The sequence below is a fragment of the Phoenix dactylifera genome, chromosome 11, assembly GCF_051530095.1.
Source record: "Phoenix dactylifera cultivar Ajwa chromosome 11, Ajwa_hap1_PhDact_Kaust_v1.1, whole genome shotgun sequence".
Classification (NCBI taxonomy): domain Eukaryota; kingdom Viridiplantae; phylum Streptophyta; class Magnoliopsida; order Arecales; family Arecaceae; genus Phoenix; species Phoenix dactylifera.
Window position 1 is genome coordinate 2,982,379 of NC_143200.1, and position 27,278 is coordinate 3,009,656.

Consider the following 27,278-nt stretch of genomic DNA (forward strand, 5'->3'; position numbering starts at 1 on the left):
TCATGCCCATGGCAGCCTTAAAACAGGTACACTCTTGGTTCCTGCAGCAGGTATCTAACTAGGCGACTTTGCGACGACAACGGTCCTTTGCTGGATCTAGCACGGACTTCCTCTGGGATGTCTCCCTCCACCCTGTCTTGCACATTTACCGCCGTTGGCTAGAAGATTTCACGTGTTCTGGCTGAGCCACACTTATCGCCAACGAGTCAAGCAGCAGATAGGCTGGCAGGTTCTACTGCTCACACAGGAGATTGTAGTTGGCAGTCACAGATACGACAGGAACTACAGCAGATTGTTAATACTGATAGGTCAGCTAGTATACCGGAAGTGTAATGCAAATGCACCTTTACCTTCCTTCAATGCATTTCGAAAGCTTTAAGTGCATGTTGAAACCCTAACAAAGCTTACTGCAAAGAAATTGAACCAAGTGCAGAATTCTCCTTCAAGAAGCTGAAAATGTAAATATAGGAAGTCACGCAACCACTCAACAGATCAGTTAACATGAATCTTCAATAAAAAAAAATTCCACAAAGGTGGCACCATAGTTCTTCTCTAGCTGTTAGCATGAAGTATGCATTTTCTGATTTAGCCTCAGAGTAAGTTCACAAGCAGAATAGCATGGATTGCTTTCTTTACACTGCTCCCCGCTTTTTCAGAGTTGAAGAGAAACACTGATGACCCATCTATAAAAGTTGTTTTCATTCTATAGCAATGTGCCAGATGCTGATTGCTGGGAAGACTTTGAACTGAGTATAGAGTTTGGTGGGAGCAAGAATGTGACATGCATCTCTGAAGCAAATAAAATCAATGCTGACATCCATCACATCTCAATGTCTTCCAAATCCGGTAATGGAAAGCGAAGTATAGCAGCAATTCCAGTCAGCTGCGCCAGTTCTGTTTGATCATAAATTTAGAAATTAAATTTAAAGGAATTGTGCTTCCTTATAACAATCTATATAAACTGCAGAACACCCCTGTTCGCACTATAGATTCCATTAAAGCTCATTGGATCCTAATTGATCCTTCTCAAAGTATAGTGCTGAATGAAAATACATAACTTTTCTCACAGAACTATTTGTGCCCTGGAGGTTGCACTGGAGGTTGCAGAATATCGTGAAGAAACAACAGTCAGGAAAAAGGGAGAAGCAGGAAAATTATACTCACGTTCTCCAGATACATGCATTGAAGAAAATATGTGAACAGCACCACCAGAATCCTTGACTGACTCGACCAATTTAATGTACTTTTGCCTTGTTGATATGTCAGAATTTCTGGAAATAAAACAAATAATTTACTCCATATAGACAAGAAACGTGAACTTGTGAGCAATGAAGTACCACATACAATAAATGATTAAATAATATAAGAAAAAAATGCCATGGTAGTCTTCAAGATCAGAAATTTATAACTGCCGAAATTAAGAAAAACCCACTAGTTGTAATCCATATTATCAACAAAAGCTTGCAACTATAGATGCTTAGTTTAACTTGCATTATTGCTGGAAACTAGTGAGACAAAACTCCATTAGCCTTTTTTAGTTCCAGATAAAGTATAATGCATTGCCACAGTCTAACACAATGCATGCCAATTATCTAAATTAACCCCTGTATGATCCTCATTTTTTACTAAATAAAGGATTAGAATTATTTCGTTTCTTCACAAATACCAAGCTGATTCAACATTTGTTTTTGTTACAAATTCTCGGGAACATTGAGGTCTATCCCGTAGATTGACTGATGTTTGATGTTTAATCCCTGTTGACTGAAAGTTTTATTCCTGCCCTTTGATTTCCATTGCTATTTTACATTTACACCTTGGCCCCCCATGCACTTATGCATAACTCTATGCCCTCAAGTTCAGAAACAGCATCCTCCAAAATCCTAGGCACCGGGATATGGCATGCATGCATGCATGTATATACAAAGAGGTGGCTTTGTGCAATTTGATGCTCATTTGAAAAAAGAGAAACTTAGAATTATAAATGCTATATAACAAGTGAATTCAAAGTCAAACCGTGAATTTACAGGTTTTTTAAATTTATTAACTAGGTTTAAGATGTCTTGAGATACATTACACACACACATGCACACATGTGAAAAAGAAATACCTAGAATTAAGCTTTCGGACTGTGAATACATGACAAATGATATCAAAGCCAGACCCATTGTGCGTCACAACCTTTATTCATCATGTGGACCTCTCACTGAGATATACCAGGGTCAAAGAGGACCTGATAGGGTCAAGAAGGAACCGGTAGGGTCAAGTAAGACCGAAGCCATGGGTGGGACCCCTCTTTCTCAAGGAAGAGCCAATCGTGATGAGGGCGTCACAAGATTGGGAGGGGGAGATTGTCATAATTACATATTGACTAATAAAAGGAGTGCCACATGAATTTATTAGCCTGGGCCGATCCTCCCAACAACCTAAGCTTTTGGGTTGTAAGTCCGAACAGTTTATTCACTAAATGTTACTTATGATGAGATACTTAAATTGATAACCAACCATGATGTATTTCTATTTGAATATAATGATATTCAAATACAAGGACACTTTGCTTAAAGTATCCATGAGGATACTTCACTTAAAAGTATCCAGCACTTAAAACTAAGAATGTCCTACATGACACTTCAAAAAAAGTGCCAAGTGTCGGGCACTTTTCCTGAAGTTATCAAGGCACTTCAAAGTAGAGTATCCAGCTGTTTCGTGTTGTGTCACATGTCTAAGAGTCCAAAAATGTTGACACTTCCAAACAATTTAAAGATGGAATGTCCAAATAACATAGCCAAGGTTTTGCTTCCCCCTCCACCCCATGTTCTTCCCACAATCATTGTCACTTTATCTTATCCTGCAGTTCACCAGTCAATGGCTGCTGCTTTGCCATTACCCTCTCCCACTACTCACTAAAGCAACCTTCAACCCATCCCTTTCCTTAAGTCTCCCCTCACCACTGGTCCCAAATCCTATTGTCTTCTCTCCCTAGGACCCTTCCACAACCATATTTATCCAACTTCTTACTATTGTTGCCTTTTGACCATGACATAATGGTGCTCACAATTGTCAATCGGGGGAAAGGGAATTGGGGAGGGGGTGGAGGGGGCTAACCATTAAATGGGATTTGGGCCACAGTGTGAGAAACAAAGAGATCAAATATTGAGGGAAGAACATGAAGTTTGGGTGTTTTTATCACTGCATGAATCCTAATAGGAAATCCAATCGTAAAAATTTAGAAGTACGTGATAGCAAATACTCTCAAAAGCAAGCCAAGCTAACTCTTATAATTTATTATTAATTTACTGAAAATTTTCACTTTAGTAATATCAAATCCCACTTCTCTCCAAAAAAAAATGACGAAACCCTCAAAATATAGTTATTGAAAATCAAGGATAGGATCAAATAATTTTCTATTTAGTTTTTTAAAACTAGGATCTATTTATTTGTTAAGATGATACTCTAATGACTTTACAATGTTAATTCATAAGCCGCCTTATGGTATTAATAACACCATTAGCACTATAAAAAACAATGAACTGCATGCACAATAAGATGATTATTAAGATTAACTACGGTCTCTAGGATAGCATTATGACAAAAATATGTGGTTTCAGCTTCACTACAAAAGAAAATGGTGTCGTGTGAGGGGGCAGCCATGGTCAAGCTTGGATTCTCCAATGGTCTAATCTTAAGTTCTACAGAGAAAATAAATTGTTGAGTTTACATTGGTTTGTAGGAGACTGGCCCTTCTTTCACATAGCAGAAAAGGGGAAGCTAAAGAACTGTTTACAATGTAGTAAAACCAAATAAGAGCCCCAACTTGACCATAGGTTTACTCGTCTTTCTTCCATGACTTTCAAATAAGGTTAGGAGTTGGAATCTAGAGGGATCAGGTTGTCAAATCCAATCTCTCTTACAACACTTTTTCTAGATGCTTAACCATAGATTCCCTCTTTCTAGCCCTAGTTTGTGTTTATTTTCTTAGGTATAGGTCCACAAACAGAAAAAAAAGAGGATAGGCTGGTTGGTTTAGGTCCATATAAAGATTGGGTTGGGCATGGGTTTATTCTTCACAACCTGATAATAAATTGGTTTGGTATGGGTTGAAAGGTTTTTTGACTCAACCTGAATTTGCTCCGACCCAAAGCCAATGCAACCTGATCCCTTGCCACCATTAAATAGAAAACATAAGGGAGAAAATGATAGTAAAAATGTCATAATGCAGTGGCCTAATTTCTTTCATTAGAAAAGCCTATAAAATTTAATATTCTTCATTTGATTTTGAATAGTATACTAAATGTATAGCATTCAATCAGCGCTCAATAATTTAGGCAGACTGAAGCTTGAAAAAGTTTACAAAACCCCACATTTCTAAAGTACAGTTTAACTCTACAATTGTAAGGGAACATGTAAAATAGATCCAAAAGTCAATAATATTATAGATGAAGATTCACTTAGCAAAAATATAATAAATGCTTACTTAAAAAGACTATCCGTGATCAAAAGAGTTTGGACAGCCATGCGCTCATGTGCAACCTCAACATGCTTAGGCCCATAACAAGCACGAGCAGTATCCTAAAAATACCCAATTATTTTGACATCAGATTTCAGAAAATAGGTCTAGATTGAATGAATCAGAAGAAATTTTAAAAATACCGTACGCAAATTTATCATAAAAGAAATAGCATTTAGAACATAGTGACCTGTTTACATATTTATGACATAGTACATGCAATATATTCTAGGTATATTTGAACAGCTGTAATTTACCACATAATCAGCAGGTTCTAGCTTTCGAGACTTGAGCAGAAAGAACAGTAAGATAACAAATTGGAGTATAAAGCAAGTCAATTTGGCTAGATAGAGTTAGAAGTGAACTGAAAAGATACGTGCAGTGTGTCAATCATCATTCAAGGCAAGATGGCTACTTGTATACTCCATTTCTCTTTGCATGATCCTCTTAGTCCTCCAAAAAGGACATATACTAGCTTAGAAGAGACGCATGGTGTGCTTCAAGATCAAAATTATTTAGCACTCAATAAAGTCTTGGTTGCTGTATTCTATATTTATATGCAATTGTACTTTAATTACATGCATAAATCAAGAATTTAATCTTAAAACTAGTAATTACATTAAGTATAGAAACTTACATTTGAAAGCATATTGAAGAAATCCTTCAAGGCTCGGACCTGAAAGGAAAAGGCACAAAGGAAAAAGGTGTTGGAACTAAAACATGATAGACTACATGGCAACATTAGTTAATATATATAAGTCACAGAGAATTAAATAGGTCAAAAGAAAAGTAACACAGAACACGTATAGCACTATAGCAGTCTTAGGAGATCAGATTACTTCTTGTGCTGCTTTTGTGTCTTTGATCAAGGTCATGACACTCGGGGCATCCAAGACCTCCTTCAAACTATGCCTATACTCAAGAATAATGAGCGGTAAGTATGGAAAATGGTAAAAAGTACTCTTTTAGACTATTAAAGTAAAACAGTTTAAAAGGACAGTATAAATGTGGAACTACGCTATTATACATTCCAAGGCACCCATAAAATATCTTCCACCCAAATGGTCCAGGAGGAGAAAGGAAACAGATGAACAAACAAACCAAGCAACCATTTCCAAATACACATACATGAGAATAGGAATCAACAATGAAGTATCTGTGCTCCCTCAAATATGATATCACAAAACCAAGATCTCCTACAAAAAAAAGATTTCCAAGGGGAATCTACAAAATATCTAACAGAACTATGAATTACTTATTCCATCTTGTTACTAACTATCTATAATATATTAATAAATGAGAATTTCAAATTTCCATCAAGATTCTATCTGTCATTTTTTTCCAAACCTGTATAATGCATGTCAAAATGATGCATGCTGTTATAGGCCAAGATGGCATAGACCAGCATGAAAAAGATGCATACAGCACCCTTGATTATGTTAAATATACTTTCTTATTTATTAAGTGATTGGTAAGCGATAGATTTGATGCATATTTCACATACATCAGTCATGTCTTTGTAAATTAATCTTCTTGTGATGCTAATATGAATAAGTGCCATCCATGGTTCTTTGTCTTGGTATGGAGCCCCATACTACTAACTTACCGATACAAGCCAGGTCTATTGGTAGGTCGCAATAGAAATTCATGGTACGTTGTTGGAGCCGAGATAGCAGTTGTACCATGTGTTAGTATAGGGGTGTACCAAGCCCTCATACTGTACCAGTACCATGCCAGCCAGTACAGGTCAGTACTGTAAGCACAGTGATCAAGGCTGTAAAAAGCAGTCACCTACATGCCTGGAGAACCCAACTGCCATGGTGATCTTCAGGCTTTTACACAATGCAGCTGTACAAATGACCCCAGGCAAATGCCTGGCTGCCGAGGGGCTGCCACTGTCTTATGCTGGCACCTTGTTTCTCAGTTTATTTAACGCATTATACTTTCAACTAATTCTCCTTTTAAGTATGTACGTAAAGAGAGAAACATGGAATGCATTCATAATACGTTCCTATAGATACTAAATGGTGCTAGATCATGCTACATTTGTAGAAAGTTTTAGATACTCGAGATCACTGGATAAAAAATTTTATCACATAGTAAAAGTGATGTAGTAAACATTTCATTGCTGCATCATTTAAATAAATCATGACCTAACTATTTGATAATATGATGTTCTCTGATGTGTCATTTATGAATGAAATATATGTACATATGGTTATTGGATCATGTAGGCTATTGATGATTCTATATATAAAAGTATTAACAATTTATTAATTTTTAACGACTTTTATTCCATGCGAACCTAATCGCGGGGCATTTTGTGCAAACCTTTAAGGACGCCAATGCTTAGGTGGTTTGGAAACCTCGGGTGTCATCTTCCATGCATTAAGACAACAATTGACTCAACTAAAATAAATATTTATTATATCAATTCAAGAAGGTATCCTGGTGCCAAGTGTTAATAAACTTTTAGATGTGACAAGTAAGAAACATGATTTACTGCTTCATCTAGAATGAAAATATTTTAAACCTTTGACCATGAGATAGTACAAGATCTTCAAATGACTATAACATGTTTTAGCTCCTGCTTGTTCAGGAGAAAATCATTTAGGTTCATACAGGTTCTTTCAAATAAGAAGGGTCAAATTTACTTCTTCCTTACATTTATATACTGGTTTGTGATGAAAAATAAAAGAAAAGATAAGCAATATTGGCCTATATAAATTTCAGTGTTTTTGAAAGGCGATTGCAGTACATGAGGAGCCAAGAGCGGCATAGTACTTAAACAGGAAGTGTGTGCATCCCCACAAAAGAGAGGCTAAACTCTTAAGGGAGCTTCACTTTATCTGAAATAGAAGGTAGATGTGGACACTGTTTCTTAGCCTCCTTGCCAGAACTGTGACTAATTGCGCTCATAATTAGCAAGCAAACTCCAACTAAGCAGGCTGAAAATTAACAACCCATCTAAGATACAATGTAACAATAAATAAATATGTACCATCAATGATTACAAAACCATTGGCTACAACATGTTCACAGAAATGCATAAATGAATAAAAGTGGATGAACTCTGCTCTATCTAGGGTTATTGCATTGTCCTTTTGTTCTGTGTGACCTAGTGTTCTACCTGGACTATTTGAAGATCAGCATAAAATGACTGAAATGTCCCTGATATATGGGCATTGAAGTAGTTGTATGTTTTAATTCTTGAAACATTCAGTATAGTTTATAAATATATTAATACTTCAAACTTTAAAAATATTATCATAAAAGGCAATATTGTAATTTGACATTGTTTGTACCAAAAAAATTGACAATGGGAAAGAACTGATGGGTACATATGCAATTAACTTATGGTATGCAATCAAAGGTTCAACACGAAAACCATCTCTGTTGTAATCAGACATTAGGTCCCTGCATAAACCCAATCATGTCAATGAGGTGCCCAACAAGATTGGATTCATTCTTGAAGCTAACTTAATCAAACACATGTTCAAATAGAAATCATGATTAGTTCAAAACAAGAGCCTTATTGGGACTCAATTATGAAAAAAGTTCATGCTTGAACCCTCTTATATAATTATCCTAAGACAATCTGGCTCAAAGTCCATTGTACTAGTACTAGGTACCATATTGGTACCTTACCAATACGATACTATACATCCCTCACACCGACACAAGATCGAGATATGATATGATACACCCTCATACCGACACAAGGTCAGGATGCGATATGATACACACCTCATACCGACACATGGTCAAGAGACCCTTTTCTCCCACCCAGCAATAGTATTGACCAAAACCGGGCAATACAAATCAGCACGATATGAGACCAAGTGGAAATAGTTGGTTCCACCCAGTATAAGCCAGTTTGGCCCTCATGTCATATCAAACCCCGGTACCTTATTGATAAAGTATGGTACAGCCGGTACCAGGCAATACAAGTTTGTATAGCAAAAAACCATGATCTACCTAAATTTGGCCCAAGTTTGTGATTGTATCAAGTTTGATAAGGTTTGAGCAAGAGATTCGTGTCACTCCCAAATTCGGTCAATTTGAATTCAACTCAAGAGGAAAGATTGACCTTTAATGGTTCTACAAGACTAGTAGGTCTTGATTGGTTTTGACACAAAATACCCCTTAATAGTTTTGAGTAATCACAGCAAGGATTAACGAACCATGCGAACCAGCCGGTTCGGGGCGTTCCGAATTGGGCCGATTGGTTACTGGCACGGTTCACTAGTTCAAAATAGGATATAAGGTTGGTCGGCTCTATTCCCTTCAAAACCCTCTTCACGTGTAATATTCGCTTTGAAACAGTCGGCCGAAGGCTCCATCACTTTGTTCACCATGTTGGAAAACCAGAGAAATGCCGAAGGCCCCTTCAAAACACTCCATCCTGCTTTCAAACCCTTTATCCCCCTTCGAAACCCAATGGCAATCAGATTCAGAAGTAAGTTTCTCTCTCTCTCCCTCTCTCTCAGTCTTCATTGCTGGCCTCCATCCCCCTTCGAAGCTCTCCAAAGAGTTTCTTCTCTCTCTCTCTCTCTCCCTCTCTCTCCCCCCTCTCCTCCTTCCTCTCTCTTACTCCCTTCCTCTCCCTCTCCTCCTACTCCCTCTCCTCCTCTCTCTCCTACTCCGTCTCCTCCTCTCTCTCCTGCCGTTTTTGTTTCGAAACAAGGGAGAAAGGGTTTCGAACTCTTTTTTTTATTTTTGAATTCTGAATTGAAGTCGGCAAACTATATACCAACTTTTCTTTAGTAAACTCGGCAAATGGTCTATCAACTTTAGTTCAAAATTTGAAACTAAAAAGGTCTGAAATGCCCCTCCATGTTACGCTACAAACCCATACCATACCATGCTAGTTGTCGACCAGTAGAGCCCTAGTAGGCTAGTACCGGTTTGGTGAACCTTGAATCACAGTGTACATAAGTGAGATACACGTGTATCATAAGTAGCATGTTTTGAAATCTTCCCTTCATTGTTAAAAGGATTTCCCACGGATAAAATATGAGACTCGCATGTACTTGGACATGGTTTAGGCCTAAACTATGAAGATATGAAATATTAGTATACTTAATTTTTTAAGGTATTTTCACAAAAATGGCATGTGACATTTGGACAAGTCAGGAGCTTGAATGATGGGGTTCCATCAAAGACCCTGCTAAGTGGATAGACCATATAATATATATATATATATATATATATATATATATATATATATATATATATATATATACACGGATACCAACACGTCAAAAACTTAAGGAGGACAGCTAAGTGACTGACCAAGACTAATGGCCACCTAAAGAATGATCGGTTAAGACCCAAGAATTTTATTTAGATCACCAAGCTTCTCGCATACATTGGTATTGGCTTTATATATCAAGGAATGAATGACTCGATGAAGCTTGAGTATCTTCTACAGCTCTCAACCTGACATTGATCCCTTTATGAATTGGAAAACTTTAGAAGACCCTAAGAATCAACCAATGGCTGCTAAAACGTATTTTTTTAAGAAAAATACATCAAATTTAGCCTAGTGTTTAACATTATCTGTGCATTATGTGGTCTTGTGGAGGAGTCTATGCATCCTTTGTTATTTCAATCAAAATGCACTAGTCTAGTCTAGTAGTGTATATTGGCTAGCAATTACGATCTGTATTTCCACAGATTTGAGTGCATTCGGTTTAAAAACTATATTTGAAATGTGCAGCTCAAAACTCAAATTCATAGTTTCAGCTCAATTCCTTATGTGGGATTCAGACGAGGCAAAATAAATGTGGTTTCATTATAGAAGAATGTCACTATTTACTTGGTTTGTCCGTGAAAATTCATTTGTTCTCCAAGAAGGAATAAGAACTAGAACTAAAGGGCGAACATGGATGAAAAAAAAAGAGAAAATAGAAGAGGAATGGAGGAAGAGAGCACCATGACTGAGTAAGAAAGCTTTAAACTCTGGAAATACTACTTCAGTGACTCTTTAATGACCATGATCTTTAAATACTTTTGACTATGATTTTGTACTTATCAACCCATCTCTCCGATCCTTAATGAGTAATGACTCTCCAATAAACTAGTTAATGACATAAAACTGCACAGGAAGCCTCTCATTACATAAACAAACTTCGACACTTTGGCATGATGACTAATAATTTTAATTGCAATAGTGGCACATTGATTCTCTTCTGGTTCGAGCAAACTCATCCCAAGTTTAAACGTTTTCATTAGGCATTTGAATGGGTATTCCATTCCTCCTGTCCTTCTTAATGAACCATTCCTCCTATCCTTAGCAGCCCTCTTGAACGCTACTTACTAATATATAACACACTAAGAAGTTGCAGGAGATAACCTCAGATGATGTAAACAAATTGACCACTTTGATGGAATGACTCTAATTAGCAAATGCAATGATGACACATTCAATTCAGATCTTTCAAACATTGCTTCTAGAACTTCATCCAGCGAGCTAAAATGAATCAAAGCTAAAAATTAGATCAGAAGGCAAGCTATTGACTATTGTCACTGAGGAATGTTGAAAGAAGATCAATATTATATAATTTAAATACAAGGATTACCTTGAACAACAGAAACAAAATATTATATGTATAATGTTAATCAAATTACAGATATCATTATTCGAAAACATAGCCAGAGAACTCACTTGTAACCGGATGTTGAATGTGCAAGAATTAGATGTGATTTGTTCTCAATGATCGATCTTAATTGTCGTCGTTCTGCTTCTAAAAGTAAATAATCACGAAATTGATCCTATGACATATTGAAAGAAAAAATAATCAGAACAAAAATCCTTAAGAAAGTACCAACAATAATTCATGCCCAAACATTGTATGTGTCTTCCTCCTTTACTTTAATCATGAAGCATAAATAACATAAAAGTTAATGAATTTTTTGATCCATAGCTATAAAAGGAGAGAATGAAGGCATTTACATGAATATGGCATCAAGCATCATAGACATCATGGCAATTAACAGAGACTTTTAGTTCAAATGCTAGAAGGTTAAACAGATCAGTTAAATTATAAATAATGCATCATCAAGTAATCCTTTCTCAGGGCTTTGCCTACGGTGGCACTCACCTTTCTAGGTTTTCTTTTTATTCTTTCTTTTAATGGCTACTATCCCTTCTTTTTATATGTGCCAAAACAGTTGAACAATCTTTCTAAAATCCTCCAAAACGGTTTCTATAACTTCTCCACTGATCCTTATCCAACAACTTCCCCAATAGCCCTTATCTTTCCCCCACTTATCCTTATCTTCCATTTTACCGCCTATTACTATTCCATGAACAGTAACTCGGATCGGGTACTGTTTATGTGAACAGTAACTTTTTCTTTTTGTTCTCTTTTCTAACTTCCTTCCCCCTTCTTCCATACATTCAATATGCACAATTCTATCTCCAAGACTTTTACCCATCCTTCGTTCCTAGAGATTAGTGATGGCCGTGGGCATTGAAGAAAGGCCAAAGCTCAAGCAATTAAGTGTAGTGGTTTGTGGTTGGGTTAGGCTTTCTATCACACCTAGGTGGACCCTTTTTTGCTTGGCAGTCCTAGTACATGACTTAACTAAAAATTCAAGCCTAAACATGGCTTTAGATAGAAAACACAGAAACAACAAAAAACATAAACTATGTACAAGATGGAGTCCTGGGACTACATCAAAAATGGATGCCTTGCGTGCTTGCAGGACATGTCCCGTAAGTATGCCATAGTTGCCATATCTCTGGCTCATTATTTTCGGTCACGGGCATGAGAAATCAAGTGGTATTGGAGCAATTTAAAATGTTATATTATAATTTTAGATAGAACTGGAAAATATAAAAATTGTAAAAACAAAAAATATGGTTTCTTAATCTTTAAGATTTTTTGATTAAGTTCCTTAGCTATAGGGCCATCCCATGCTTCCCAATGACCAGTTACCTCTTTCAAAATTAATTGACCATAATCCCACGCACAGATGTACCCGTACTACCATTTTTGTATCTCGTCTCAGTAGAAAAGCTTACAAAATTAAATATGCCTTCGGTTTTAAAGTTATCACAACGTTTTTCCATCAATTTACTCATTATGCTTAAGATCAAGGAAAAATAATAGGATAGCAATTCATCAGTTCTCTCCACATGTTTTTACAGAATTAATTATGGCAGAAGACTACAGTTAAATGATTTTTTTTATTATGTAGATATTTCCTGGTAAGGTAATGAATTTTTTCCATTTTCACCTGCATAAGATTGAAATCCATCTCCAAAATAATGGCATTTTTTCCAGAAGTAAATGATAAGCCAAAAAATCTAATGGAAAGTTTTCCTGTCCAAATCTGAAACAGGAACCAAGATATCTTGGTTTAAACAATAAAATCATGCATGGCATAATATTCTTGATAATTTCTGAATACCAAATGGTCTCCAGTGCATTAACTAGCACATTTGGCTTACACTGCACAGAAGTCCCTGAGATCCCAGGTGGCTGCTACATATGCAGGCTTTTTAACGGTGTCCAATGGTTGCCAGAAGCAGGGACATAAACAAACAGCACATGAAGTAATGAAAATCATCTTAAGCATTTCTTTTACAAGCTACAGACTATGAGAATATCCTGAAAGAAGAATAAGTCTGAACAATTTTGACGTCAATCCTATTACCATGCAGAATTATCATATTCGTCTCAACTACAAAACTTTATCTTTTGTACTTCTTATGAGTGACAGAAGAATTTCCAGAGAGCAAAAGTTAATAAAATTCAGCTCAAGTTTTCAGGCATTCTCCTTAAGACTGTGAAACCATAAGTAACAGGGTAATTGTAAATAAAGGTTACAAAACTGTTCTTTAGAGGTTAGTGGACTGAACCTTTGTGAAGCCTGGGCTTGCAATTACTACACAGCGAACAACTTTAAAATCAATATGCTTCAGCAAAGCCTAAGAATCATGCCTCTTATGTCAGTTCTCAAAAAGATGTGCGCATGAGCATGATTATAGAATATATGACAAGTAATTTGTAAAAGGAAACAAAGCATTTTCAGCCAAACTCACCTGTAAAACATTCTCAAAAAATTTCTTCAAAGCCTATAAATGAAACCAGTCAATTTACTTGATAAGTGATTCTAATGGTATCAAGTATACAATTTCAGGTTACAACTGAAAATACAAGTTCTAGCATACCGATTCGTAACCAGCAATGGCAGGACCATGCTTCCTTGGAATCGAGGTCTCTATGCGAGAGCGAGTTGCGGTTATACTGTTCGAAGGCAATAATTACCTTATAAGTAAATATTTATAATGCACGAAAACAGTATATTGAAAAAGTAATTACTCTATATTACCCCAGTTTTTCTAGATCATTTATGTAGAGCCTAAAAAATATAGTATACATTGTGTGGATGTATGTACATATATGTCTGTGAATCTGTAAGTAGACACACATACATACAAATGTAAAGATGTACGCATGGACACATAAATCTGGAAACGTTAGCAACCAAATTATTTTTCATATAAACTTTTTCACCAACAGGTACCGCGCAGGGGAGGGGGGGTAGGGGGGAGGCAAAGCACTACATAGAAGCATTCAGTAAAATGTTGCCATAAATCAATCATTGCAACTACTTAAAACCTAAATAAATTATACCCAGGTAACAACATTCAAACTAGGAGGTCCCAATTTTACTCTAGCACAAAGCAAGGAGAAACTAATTAACTACTCTTCTAAGAAAAGTTGCGTTACAGAATCGTTTGTGTAATTGTAAAGTACAACTCTACTAGTGACTTGCATTTTGCAGTCCGAAAAGTATGGCCTCAATGCAAATTAATAGAGAAAAATAATTCATAAATCAGATATGAAGAGGTGTGTATAACTTTTGCATTTCAGCCATTGGACTGGCCTGCCTAGTCCACCGGAAGTTAGCTTGTAAAAGAAAAGTAGATGGTCAACTGGGAATTAAAGGCCTTGGCCTTATGGATCAGTCTCTGATGGCTAAGCGGGGGTGGACATATCTGAAACTTGGTAAAGCCAATTTGGAGGAACCAGATCCTCTTGACATACCATAAAAAAATCAAGACAAGTGCAAGGTGGAAGCCTATGAAGGGGAAAAAACAAGCTTTTTTATATGGAAAAACATCATTTCTGCTTCAACTCATTTCCAGAACAGAATCCGGTATCAAACAGGGTAACAGGCTGGATGTTAAGTTCCAAGGTTTTGAACACCATGAGATGGGGTCATCCTGGTTTTTGCTTGGAACAGGATGCCCCAAGTGCCGTCCGCTCAGGATGGTGGATGTCATGTCCCTTACCAGTCCATTTCTTGACCGGTTCTATCCCGACACTCGGGACAATGGGATGCCGCACTGTCACACCAGTACTCAAAACCTTGTTAAATTCTGGGTAGATACCTAACTGGAAGAATTAATCCTTTATTATTTCTTCCCCAAACTCTACAATTGCTGCAAGAAGAAATGGGTTACTGCTGCCTCACAATGTAAAAAGAAACACTCTACTTGGAAAGTCCAGGTCTGTCATCCTCTACCATTTGAAGATACTTTGGAATTGAACAAACTGCTTGATCTTCCTGAACACCATAGGCCATCAACAAACTCCAATACAATTTTCTAGAAGGACAATGTTTCCTACAACTATGCAACTGCTTTTCTGTGCAACTTCTTAAGCTCCAATGGCTTACAATGTCCCTTTGCAGAAACTCCATGGAAACTCACAGTGCCTCTAAAAGTCAAAATCTTTCCATGGTTAAGCTTCAAGATCCGACTCAAAACCAGAGAATAGCTGAACAGGAAGACCAACAAGACTTTGGTGGAGGATGTGTACTTTGTGGTGAACCTGTTGAGTCACATGACCATCTCTTTCTAAGGTGCATTATCAAAGCCATTTGGGTTGAGGTTCTGGACAAACTAAACAGCCAGCACTACCCAATTTCTTTCATATCACTTTGGATGAGATGGAGATCGTCTTATATTCCTAGAGAATTTCGAGCGGCATTTGATCAACTATGTGCAGCAATTCTGTGGTCATGTTGGAATGAAAGAAACGCCAAAATATTCCTAAATTGATCTTCATCAGAGAGTCAAGTTCTTCAAGCTAGCATTAGGATATTCAACAACTAGTCTATCTTATGTAGCCAGAAGCCATTGATAGGGTTCTCCGAATATTGGTGTCTTATTAGACATAGCTTGCGGAGGTTCTACTTAATAGTAGATATGCCTTTCTTGTTAAAGACCCTGCCTTCATTTTCTTTTGCTCGCTCTCTCTTTCGTTCTGTGCTCCCTTCTTCTATTGTAATTATTTTCTTATTTGGAACAAATTTTAGGTGGCTCTACCTCCCTTTATCCTCTGAAAAGAAATACCTAAAAGGGCCTACTCAACAATCTCACCATCAGATTCATATCAATATGACTTCCTTAATAGTCAGGACCCATCAGCCAAATTTAAACCCTACTAAAAGATAGATGAGCCATCACATTAATGTTGATCAAAGACAAAAAAAAAAAAGCTATAAGAGTGGTAAATGGATGGAGCTCACAGCTAGCAGGACAGGGCTTCTGAATACATCTACTAAACATCATAGTTCTCATAATTCCTTCCCAAACGCCTATGAATAAAGTGCACTTGCAAGGATGAAATGCCCGGCAATTTACTCACGCTCATCTTATGTAGTCTGCAAGTTGAGTTACAGATACCGGGGCTTTTGCCAAGTATTCTACATCATAAGATGCGACAAGACTACCTTGGAAGATAAACCACAAGATACACAAAGTCACAGTAGGGATGCTACATTAAAAGAGAGAGAATGCTGTGAGGACCCATACAGGCATGTGTTTGTTCCCATATTGGCCATGCACTAAGTAGATTTTCGATACTTCAGGGCCAAGAAACCCAAATAAGTCCTTCCTGCTAGCCTTTTTGGGTAAGGTCCCAGGTTGTTATAAAAAGTATCAGAACTAGGACCCAGCCCATGACCCATGTGAACTAGAGAAAACTGCAGCATGAACTCGTTGAGGTTGCTCAATCGTGGTGTTTGTGATTAGATTTGTAGCCCTTGTGATTGGATTAATGGTATTTGTGATCGAATTTGAATAGATTTTGACCCTTACCTGGCAAGGATGCCAAGGCTTAAACAAAGGAATGTATGTGAGGGCCCGTGAGGACATGCATTTAGTCCGACATCAGTTACGCACTGGATAATACTGGGTACTTATATAGGACCAAGAAAGCCAAATAATATTTTCCGGCTAGCTTTTTTGAGTCAAGTCATGGGTTGTTACAAATTTAGAATACATTCCTAACCATGATTGGCACAACATGAAAGAGGAAAGCTATAGTTTTAACAAACAAAATTGAATGAACCGTATACAAATTTCACAAGTACAATTTACAATATGTAACATGTTGTCAAACAGTTTTGGTTTGTGATCTACTATAGAAGGAACTATTGATTAAAATATGAAATTGACATAGAATAATTGGATGTCACTGGAATAAATGATGTCTTACAACTTTTCAAAAATGATCGCTCATATTCTCAATGATGCTATGATCCATTAAATAGAGAAAGCAGAAATTTCGGCTAGTTGCAGAATGTCCAAATTGAGTAACAACCATTAAAAATTGAAGTATTATTTTTTTTAATTCATGACAAGTATATCATGATACCAAGTACCTTTTGCCAATGAGAAACAAGTGAGCCAGCCCTTCTTGCATCAGAATGACAGCCAGATCAGCACTTGCAGAAGGATCTGAAATTTGGTTCCATGACATTAATTAGAAGGTAAACATGCTTCTGCTTTGCTACCCAAAAGAAACAAGCCACAAAAAAGGACTTCAAACGTATATAATATAAAAGAACAGGAAACTAGCTACAATTGATCAATTTCGATCAAAGTCATCAGTAGTCTAACATCAAAGGGCTTGATCAAACTAGAAATTCTCCAGGACATGATTTGGCCTTTGACCAGTTATGTTGTGAGCACATTTTCAAATTTACATAGATTACAAGCTATTTGTTGGTAATCATTACTTGGTATAATGGCGATCTTCATATCAAGTTTATCTTTGTATGCACTTTTGTGTTTGTATTCTGTAAATTTTACTCTCAAATTTCTTTGTGTACTCTTAAATAGTTAGATTGTCCTCAAACAATTAAATAACATACCACAATTTAAATCGATGCATAACATCTTTTTTAACATTTCCAGTGATTTTTTTATAATTAACAAAAAAAATTAAATGCCTTGTACTTTCACCTCATAACATAAAAACCATGTTTACAATAATTAAAACCATGTATCCAATAATTATAGTATATTTTTCTACTACTTCGTTGTTTTCATTTTTTTCCTTGTTTTTGATCAGATCTGCTGAAATTGAAACTGAGTCCTGAACAGAACTGAAACCGAAAGCAAACTTCAGAGTTCAGACCTTGCATGTTGTAGCTTTATCCCAGCAACATTGTCATCCTATGATAGTTTTAGAGAATAGCTCTGTCAACTTCCACTGATGCATATTTTAGCTTTGTGTCCTCAAGTTTCTTCAAGCTTTCCCATGCAAACATTATTTTGGCAGTATGATTGACACACCCACTTCTAACAATAGATAAATTCGCACCCACTTCATTGACACATTACCTGTGAACCCTATATGTCTCGAAGAGGGCATAATTCTGGTTTTTGTCCAAAATGGGTGCATGTATATATATATATATTGTATCAAGGTTCGCCGGTCGCCTACCGGATCCGTACGGTTCCGGTTCATACCGGAACTGGCCAGAACGAACCGGCCAGCTCTTCCCCGTCAGAGTCGGAAAAGAAAAAGAGAACGAGAGAGAGCGCGGGGAAGAGAGGGAGGGAGGAGACCTGTGGCCTCCATCGGAGAGCCGCGGAGGGGCGACAGAGCCTGCAGGGCAGAGCCCTTGTTTTCATAAGGTCAAAGGAGATGGAGGCTCGAAAGCCCTCCCTCCCTCCATCTCCCTCCGTCCATCTCCCTCTCTCTTTTTTTTCCTCTCTTTCTTTCTCCCTCTCCCCCTCCCTCGTCGGATTTCTCGAACCAAGGAGAGGACCATGTCCGCTCTCCAAATCAGATGATTCGGGATGGTATCGCCTTCCATGTTGCGAACCTTTGAAGTAACCAACAACCTTTAACCATAAATAAATAATTAAGTGTGAGGCTACATAGTCTATAGAAACATTATGTCAGTAAATCAATCAAGTATACCTCAACCAATACTCCTATTTACAGCAATGTAGGGAAAACCATAAGAAAGAGCAATAGCTCTAACGAGAAAACCGATAAATATATGAGGCATTTATTGAACTAAAAGACAGCATACCACATGCTTGTTGGAGAACATCACGTGCCATCGAATCCCAAACATCCTAGAGGATTTATTGAAATTTTATTAAGGAATGCAATTCAGGTATAGCATGATAAAAAAGAACAAATGCACTTAATCTGCATATTAATGTCCAAATGGTAATCTTAAATAAAAAAGAATGTGCCAAACAACAGCATAAACAGGTAAAAATTAACAAGTGTCGATAGACTAGCGCAACTAGAAAAACTCAGGCAATATCATGAATGATATTACATGCTTGGAGATGGAACTTCACTTCAATCAGATAGGAAGACTGCATTTAAAGAAAGTTTCTTTCTAGAAATATGTGAATATTCTTCCTCCTCTCAATTGGAGCACTTATACTCTACATTCAAGTCACTCGATGAATCAATAAGGAAAATAGTGAAGAAGGAACAAATACAAAATCAGAAAGTTATTATAAACCACCTGGAATTTAACTGCCAAAGAGTATGCAAAGTTGCATTATTAACTCATGTTTCTGCTCTCTAGGTTAGTACTAAGCAAAAGAATAAGCAGATTAGATTTAAGGATCTGACAGACATAGAAACCAGACATAGGAAGCAAAGGATCCATTTTCTCATTACAATTTTCCTTTCCAATTAATAATTTTTGTCACTGACTAATATGGTGCACACCATACTCACCTAATATCATCAATAAAATAAACTATAATGAAATCACCATATAGAGTTTATATTTATACCGGTCAACATTCAATTACTTATTATGTTTAGTATAGCACCATACTATGAAAACCACAATTTTAACATTCTTTATAATCTTTAAATTAAGTGGTTTGAATTATGACGTTTTAAGAAAAAACTGATGCTTGTGAAGATTCAGATGCAGCAGCACTTTGTTATGGATGACCAGAAGACAGCTAAAATCAGTATATTTTCCCATGAGAAGTTCACAGACCTCTCTAAGAACTTTACAATTTCCTTACCACAATACATCTTCATTTAATTGGTAATGAAGATTGATATACACAGTTATGCACTACATCAGAAAACCCTTAACCAGCAAGCATATAGGCCAATTGATAGATCAATGTGTGATCCACAAAAGGTTCAGAATATTGTACAATGGATAGTCAACTTGACAAATCCTCCATGAAAGGGAGCCAAACTCCCAGCAAAGGTAAACTCGAGCCAGAGAGGTAATTAGCATGAATCCCAGTGGGGTAATTGATGGGTTTCCAAACAGCTACCTTATGAATTCCATGTTTCAAACTCATGCAACTAGGAAGCAAACTCGAAGTTTCCACCAGGCATGAAAAGAGTAGACAAAGAAAAAAGAAGTCAAGATTTAATTTATTGCTTTTTAATGATCTCATGAATTAAAAAAACTATGAAAATGTACAATAGGTCCCTTTTAGGAAGGTGTTAGGGTTGAGTACTATAAATAACCCGTGAATTGGACCCTTCGGAGAACAAGTTGAATGAAAGCAATCCATTCCTAAACTCTTCTATGTGTTGCGTGCAGTGTCATCACAGGCAACCATGTAGGCAGTCCCACTTAGGAGCTTGGGCAACTCCTACGCCGAGGCGCCTGATGTCTTCCTAGCTGTCAAACAGGGCAGCTACCCAAGCACATAGATTGGTGCCTAATCAAGCGCAAATTGCCACCTTTGACTGCTTTTACAAGGCGTGCACCTATGATATTATTTATCACTGCAAATTCCAGCCATGTTTCTTCACGTATGTTACAGAATTTATCGACTCTCAAGTAATTTAGGGTATTAATGAATGAATATGATGTTTTTCATGTGATTTCTATGAACCAAATATGTCTTTGTGACTGTTGCTGTATACATAAATATGGTTGAGTGTTTTGTTGTTTTTTCTCTTATCTTGCCTACTCAATTTGTTCGGGTGATTTCAAAGTCTTGCCCATCGAGAAGGTCGCCCTCCTAAATTAGTGTGTAACTATGCATGGTTGAGTGTTTTGTTGTTTGTTTTTCTTATCTTGCCTATTCAATTTGTTTGGATGATTTCAAATTCTTGTTCATCAAGAAGGTCACCCTCCTAAATTAGTATATATTCTAGAATATCTATGACATGCTCCGAAAGAGGAATGTCATTATGGTGTTTACCGTGTAGTTCGCTGATTGAGTGGAGATCGGCAAATAATTATCAAACCATGGCATATAAATGTAGTGAATCATGTGATTAGAAGTATTCTCGTCCTAAGATCAATGTTTTGCCACAGTGCTAAGGAAATGTGATTATAATTATGCCATTGAATACGCATAGCTGGAAATTATGTTATCATTCTAAAAAAAACATATGGAATATCATGACTAGGTTGCAATGGTTATTCTACATACCAAATCAGAGGTAAAATGGTTTGAGGAAGTTAGAACAGGCAAAAGTATAGGTGGAAGCTTGGTAGCTTCAACGCCCATTCTCCAGCTTTGAAAAAATGGTTAGAATCAAAACATAATAGGCCATTTTGACCAAGACTGGTTACCACTTGCCTTCATGTTGCTTGATCATGAATATAGGATCTGCATACTAACATTTGTTGGAAATTAACTCCAAAAGGAAAAAACTTTAGCAGTTAGAGTATTTCCATACAAGGTATTTTTATAATGAATAATTATAAATAAGTGCGAAGTGTAAAATTAATTTGTATCAACAAAAGAACATTATATATGTGGATCATTTTCATGGCAATCAGTTATGTAATTAAGCATTAGAAGTTCATTAGTTACTCTTTAAGTTTATAATAATTAAAAAATACAGTATAAATCCCAAAGATTATGACATTCAAAAAACTCTGGACATGTTTCAGCTCATCTTTTTGTCAAATATTAATGAATCCTGTCATTTAACATTAACAACTGCATCTGATTAATATTTTATTTATTCCAATGGCAAGATGTTCTAACATTAATACATTAAGCAGATAGCTAAATGATCGATGTGAATGTCAAGTTAAAGGTCAGAAAAATCCACAAATTAAGCTTAGGTTTCTTCGTGTGAATTTCAATTTAGTGGATAGACTAAAGAAAACAAAAGTGGAGTTTTCTATAGAAAAAAGAGAATACTATCTTTGTTGCAGAGAGAACATTATCTTTCGTAATATCTTTTTGCTGAATGAGATTATTTGACAGAGAGAAATTAATGATTGAGAGTTTACCTTCCTTAGCACAAAAGGCCTATGTGGCTCAATCTCTAGAGTATGAAATTGTCCAATCTGCATTTAGTACAAACAAAGTTACTGGTGCTACTTCTAAATGGTGCCACATCAGCAACTACATTTAATTTATTATAGAACTTAACTGACCTTCACATGTTCATTCTCCAAAATATTCTTTCCGCGTATACGCAATACTGACCCCTCCTTGTCATAATCAACAGACTGAGTAGTGCAATGAATTAGAACCAATATTTAATTGCCAAGAAATGGTTTTAGATAAAAAAATAATGGGATGCAAAAAAGGAAAAGACGTCTTCAGATGGCCATAAGAAATTAGAAAGTTAATCTAAGAATGAAAAATATAAACAGGAACTTTATTAGTGATGCAGTCACTTCAGCATAACCTAAAACCCAGCATGATCATATTAGAGATGGTATAATCGAATGAGAATAAATGGATGGAGATCATATTCAAATAATGGGGTCAGTTGTCACAAGGCAGAGGCAAATTGGTAGAGAATGCATATACAGTATTCACTTTCAGCAACTAAAAAACAGCCTAAAGAAAAACTGAATTGAAGTTGGGAGAAGTTATTGCTAAGTTCAGATAGAGAAATAAAAGAAGCAAGATTTGCTAAGGAAGGTTAAATTAATGGAATAATTCTTTGGTAGTACCATATGAGAAGTAATAAAAGGCCCCTTGTATCATGGATTTAATTAAACTTTATATATAGCCTATATATCATATAATAAACTTTAACATAATACAGTCCACAATATATATTTATATGTGGGTACATGTGCGTGCATGTGTATAGGGTTTATGCTTTTGGGTTTAGGGTTGTGCACAAGGTCTGCCAAACCAGTACTGAGACCCATATCGGTTGGTGGCTAGTTTGGTATAATACCGGCGACTCACGGTACACAAGGGGTGTCAGTTCCAAACTGGCACGCCAATTTTTTTCAATATTTTTTAAGTTTGAATTAATGATAATCATTTTTTTTCAATTTTTTCAAAGCTTTGAAGTATAATTTGATATTTTTTGATATTTTTTTATGTTTCTATAATCCCGATATATTCTAAATGATACCTTTTGATATTTTAGAGTGATACAAAACATAAAATATTTTTAAGTGTAATTTCTGTTTCTAGAATGATTTGCATACTAGAAAAAGCAACATGAAATATCCTAAAATCAATTAATAGCATGCAAAACATAAAATGATACAATCAATTACATATATTTAAAGTACAATATACATGTCAATATCTAGAATCTCATCGAGTGGCGATGTCTCTTATAGAAATCCGGATCATTAGCATAATCAGAAGGTACATCAGCCCACCCTCTAACCAAGCGGGTAGGAAAATGCCCCTTCACAAGGATTCTTAGAGTTATGAATTATGATAGTATATCTAATTAACCCTTTTAGTTAATTCCTAAGTTTAAGTATCAACTGGATTTCTTAAAATATCTTTATCTTTTATTTATTATATGTACAGTGCATTGTGCGTACCTATAAGTTAGCCTTTATCATTCTCCTATATTATGATATGCAAAAATCACTTTCTCCAATTCTCATGAGCTAATCTCAATTGTTTGCACATTATTTTAAATTTTTTAAATAATAAATCATATCATTACTAGTGGGTCATGTTTTGCTTGTGTAATGTTTAATTATTCAAGGGCATAATATTAATCTCACCTCAACTTTAATTTCCAGCTTTAATTTAACACGTTCAGCATCCCGCCCTCCAGAAGCCTTCTCTTTGAGAACTTTTCTGTCAATAGTTGAGCAAATGAATGAATGTAAACAAGAACTTAGCGTATTCATTCCACATAGATATTGAGCACTAATAAAGTAATTATAGTTATCAAGATCATCAAAATAATAGTAAACAATCTACAACAGCATATCCAATACTCTACAGAAGCAGGCATTAGACAATAAAGTTTGTCTAAGCTTCAGAACTTCAGCTATCTTTCTATAAGTAATATTCGTCCATTATATTCTATGTAGACAATCATGACCATGTTGTGTTTTTTTTTTGAAGAATTTAGGATTCTCCAATTAGCAAGAATTCAAACAAATAGGAACCATAAACAACATTGAAATGGCAGTGGAGGCACAAGCAAGCATATGCCAGGCATCATAAAGGAGACAACATTTTTTAAGCCAGTTCCAATCTATGACAATAGAAATGTTTAAAACATCTCCAAAATTGTTTAAACCCCTAAACAATGGTAAAGTTAGCACTACTGTTCTACTCATCAGTGTTCAGATCATTAAAGCCATTTGGTGATAAATCTAAAAAAAAAAATAGGGTAGGAGTTCCCAGAGACTAAAGCCTAAAAGCCCTTCCTGATCTATAACCCCCTAGAAAGGTCAAGTAGAATCTAAGGCCATAAGGTTCCTAGGTCCCATGCTATATTGTGTTACATACCAAACTATAAGAGATTTTAGAGAGACAATTGCATGTCTAACATGGTAAGATCACATAATAAAGGTTAGATTTGAACTTAAGAAGTATGTTGAGGTTAGTGTACTTTTATCTACTAAATATATTTACAGGAATCTGCTTGAATTGTCATGAGCTGTATCCTTTTGTCAGGTAAGCTTCATATCAAGGTCTTCACTACCAATTTCAACAAATGTATCAATACCCAACCTGTACAATGTTGGTACAGACAGGTTCTTGGTGCAGATACCCAGTATAGGTTAGTATGCCTAGAATGGATCAGTATGGTCTGGTACTAAAAATGCTGCTTCCCATTACTTTACATGTTTTTCCACAACTTATTTCCTTCTTATAGAGAATCTACTGCATATTTGTGACAAGAATATCCTTAAGTTTTTCAAAAACTACAAACTACAAACTTTCATCAGACATGATTCCTATTCCTTAATATACTTTCCATATTTTTTATCAATATCCATTTCGTTTCACTGCACATTGTCCTCTGTATTTTCTTGCTTCTTCTTTTTTTCACTTCCTAACATTGTGCTAATTGACCCCATATAAAAGGACATAGATACTAACCAGTAAAATAAGAGAAGAATGCACTAGACATGAAGAGTTAATATATTGTTTTTATATTTGGGCCAGTAGTCCAATCTAGAGTTTTTAATCAAAAGTTAATTTCCATTCCTAGAAATAAATAACTTGTGCCTGATTCCTTTTATCTATTTTACAACTTTCATTTTTTTCCTTTTATTAAAGATGTGCTCCTATGACGCAGTTTTATTTCTGCAATTAAATATGTTCTCTACTGCTTTCTTTTGTCGAGTTCACTCTACAAAATAGAACATATGGCTCGGATTAGCCATATCAGGCTCGACTTCTAAGAGAAGCTTTAGGTTTATGTTACATGGGCAATTCAAACTCAAGTGCTGGCAAATCCTCTTATCTAAGACAATATCGCACATGCTTAGGATTCAAGTTATTACAGGATGCATTTTTGTGCTTGAGGTTACCATAGGGTGTATTTTTTCCACTAAATAGACCGCATAAGTCACTTGTTTAGTATATGAGGCATCTCAGGATAGTTAAGGTTCATATTAGATCATAAATGAAGCCCTCTGTTTCAAATTAACCTTGTAAGAGACTCAAGGTGAAATGTTCTCAAATTTGATCTAAAGCAACATAAGACATGGTGCTTGGAACACCATGATGTATTGTAAGCTGTCCTACACAAGAGTTATTAGTCACTGTCGAAATGAAAGGATCATAATAATGGTCATCTGAATTTCGGGTATCATTATTACTCCTACCTAGTTCCTAGTAGCTGATAAAACAACTGATCACACTTATTAGATGTAGACTGTTGGGGAGTGGATTGTAGCTTTTGAGTTGAGTTTTGTTCTTTAAGAGAATTTGAGACTAAACTAGCATCAAAGGATTAACATTATTGGATGCAAAATATCCATCTTGGTTAATCCTAATTAAAGTTTTAAACAAACATCAACATAAGTATTAGAGATGTGAGGCTTGTCCCTTCGGGTGTGGATCGATGTCCAAGAAACGATGTAACCCATCAAAACTAAGGGGAAATGTTAGAACCTCCAACAACGATCATCTGTAAATGGCCCATATGTTACAAATCTGGGCTCAGGTTAATGCAACTCTGCTTCCTATTGTAAAGATAGCATGCCAATTTCAGAATCTTAAGTCCTAAGAAAACATTTATGAGTTAAATTTCACGTATATCTCTCAAAACTCCCTCTGATGATTTAACAAAGCATAAGACTGTTCATGCTCCTAAAGTTTTTAGTCTCCTGCGCTTGCTAACAATTTTTGCCCGTGATTACCTATCAAATTCATGCATAAAGTGAAGTAGAAAAGACTGGATAGATCATTCTTCTCTCCATGCCCAGTATAAGTCATGCGCCTAGAACATTTTTTCACAAAATCTGATGTTCAACACGTTGTTCATCGACAAATTCTCGCTCACAAGGTAGGATCAAGTCCAAGGCCCCAAAAAAATAAGAAATAATAAAAAAAAACTGAGTAACATCTCTTCACATGCCTCTTGTATCGAATTAATTTGATATGGAATCAAAATATCATAGCAAACTTAGGGCTTTAACGACAAACTACTTTCTTCTAATTCATCGCCAATTATATCAGAAAAACCCAATTTTTTCAAGAACAATAACGAACTACTCTAATCCTCTCCACCAAGAATCAGAGCACTGCCCATGTCGAATATCTATAATATAAAAGTAAAAAAAATAAACAAATAAACAAAAAGACAAGATTCTACCTAACCGTAACAGCTTGAACGCTGTCACCTTCGCAAATCAGATTGTAGGCATGCCACATATCATCATCTTCCTCAGGAACGACCTGGATGCCCAAGAATTACGTTTTCCCAAACATAATCAATTAACTAAAAATTCGATTTGACGAAGAGAAAAGGAGAATAACATATTAATTCACCTTAACGCTGCCAGGTCCGTTGGGGACCAGGTCCCGGCGGACGAGCTTCATCGCTAAAAGTCTCTTAGCATCGCTCCTGATGCTTCTGCTAAGAAGAGAAATCAAGAACAAGAAGTGGTGGGTTGAGAGACGGGTGAGGAGGCACCGGAAGACTCACGCGACCTTTAAGCTGGGGATGCGACTCGGTGCCGAGCTGAACCAGGCGTAAAACCGGCGGGATTCGGACCGGGTTGAGAATTTAGATATAACCCGGACCGACCCGATTATCGAGCCGAACCAGAGATGTGGAAGACCGGAAGAGCACCG

At 36.2% G+C, this 27,278-nt stretch overlaps 1 protein-coding gene across 3 annotated transcripts; it reads right to left on the reverse strand.

Annotated features, from left to right (window-relative positions):
* Positions 1-418: 418 nt before the first annotated feature.
* On the reverse strand, positions 419-27,146 carry PEL1 (Eukaryotic release factor 1 (eRF1) family protein). 3 transcript variants are annotated; one of them, XM_008802752.5, is made up of 16 exons: positions 26,973-27,146; positions 26,797-26,879; positions 23,738-23,813; positions 22,178-22,252; positions 22,031-22,087; positions 18,860-18,905; positions 17,195-17,270; positions 13,689-13,764; positions 13,560-13,592; positions 13,377-13,445; positions 11,175-11,281; positions 5,344-5,416; positions 5,142-5,180; positions 4,472-4,566; positions 1,165-1,271; positions 419-894 (listed from the first exon to the last, which is right to left on the reverse strand). In XM_008802752.5, the coding sequence occupies exons 1-16, from the start codon at positions 27,021-27,023 to the stop codon at positions 821-823; spliced, it is 1,137 nt and encodes a 378-aa protein (XP_008800974.2). In that variant the 5' UTR covers positions 27,024-27,146; the 3' UTR covers positions 419-820. The 3 variants fall into 3 exon arrangements, with proteins under 3 accessions (XP_008800974.2, XP_008800975.2, XP_088562530.1); XM_008802753.5 differs by lacking the exon at positions 13,377-13,445 and having other exon boundaries at positions 26,973-27,130; XM_088706404.1 differs by lacking the exons at positions 13,377-13,445; positions 13,560-13,592 and having other exon boundaries at positions 26,973-27,130.
* Between the last annotated feature and the right edge of the window lie 132 nt (positions 27,147-27,278).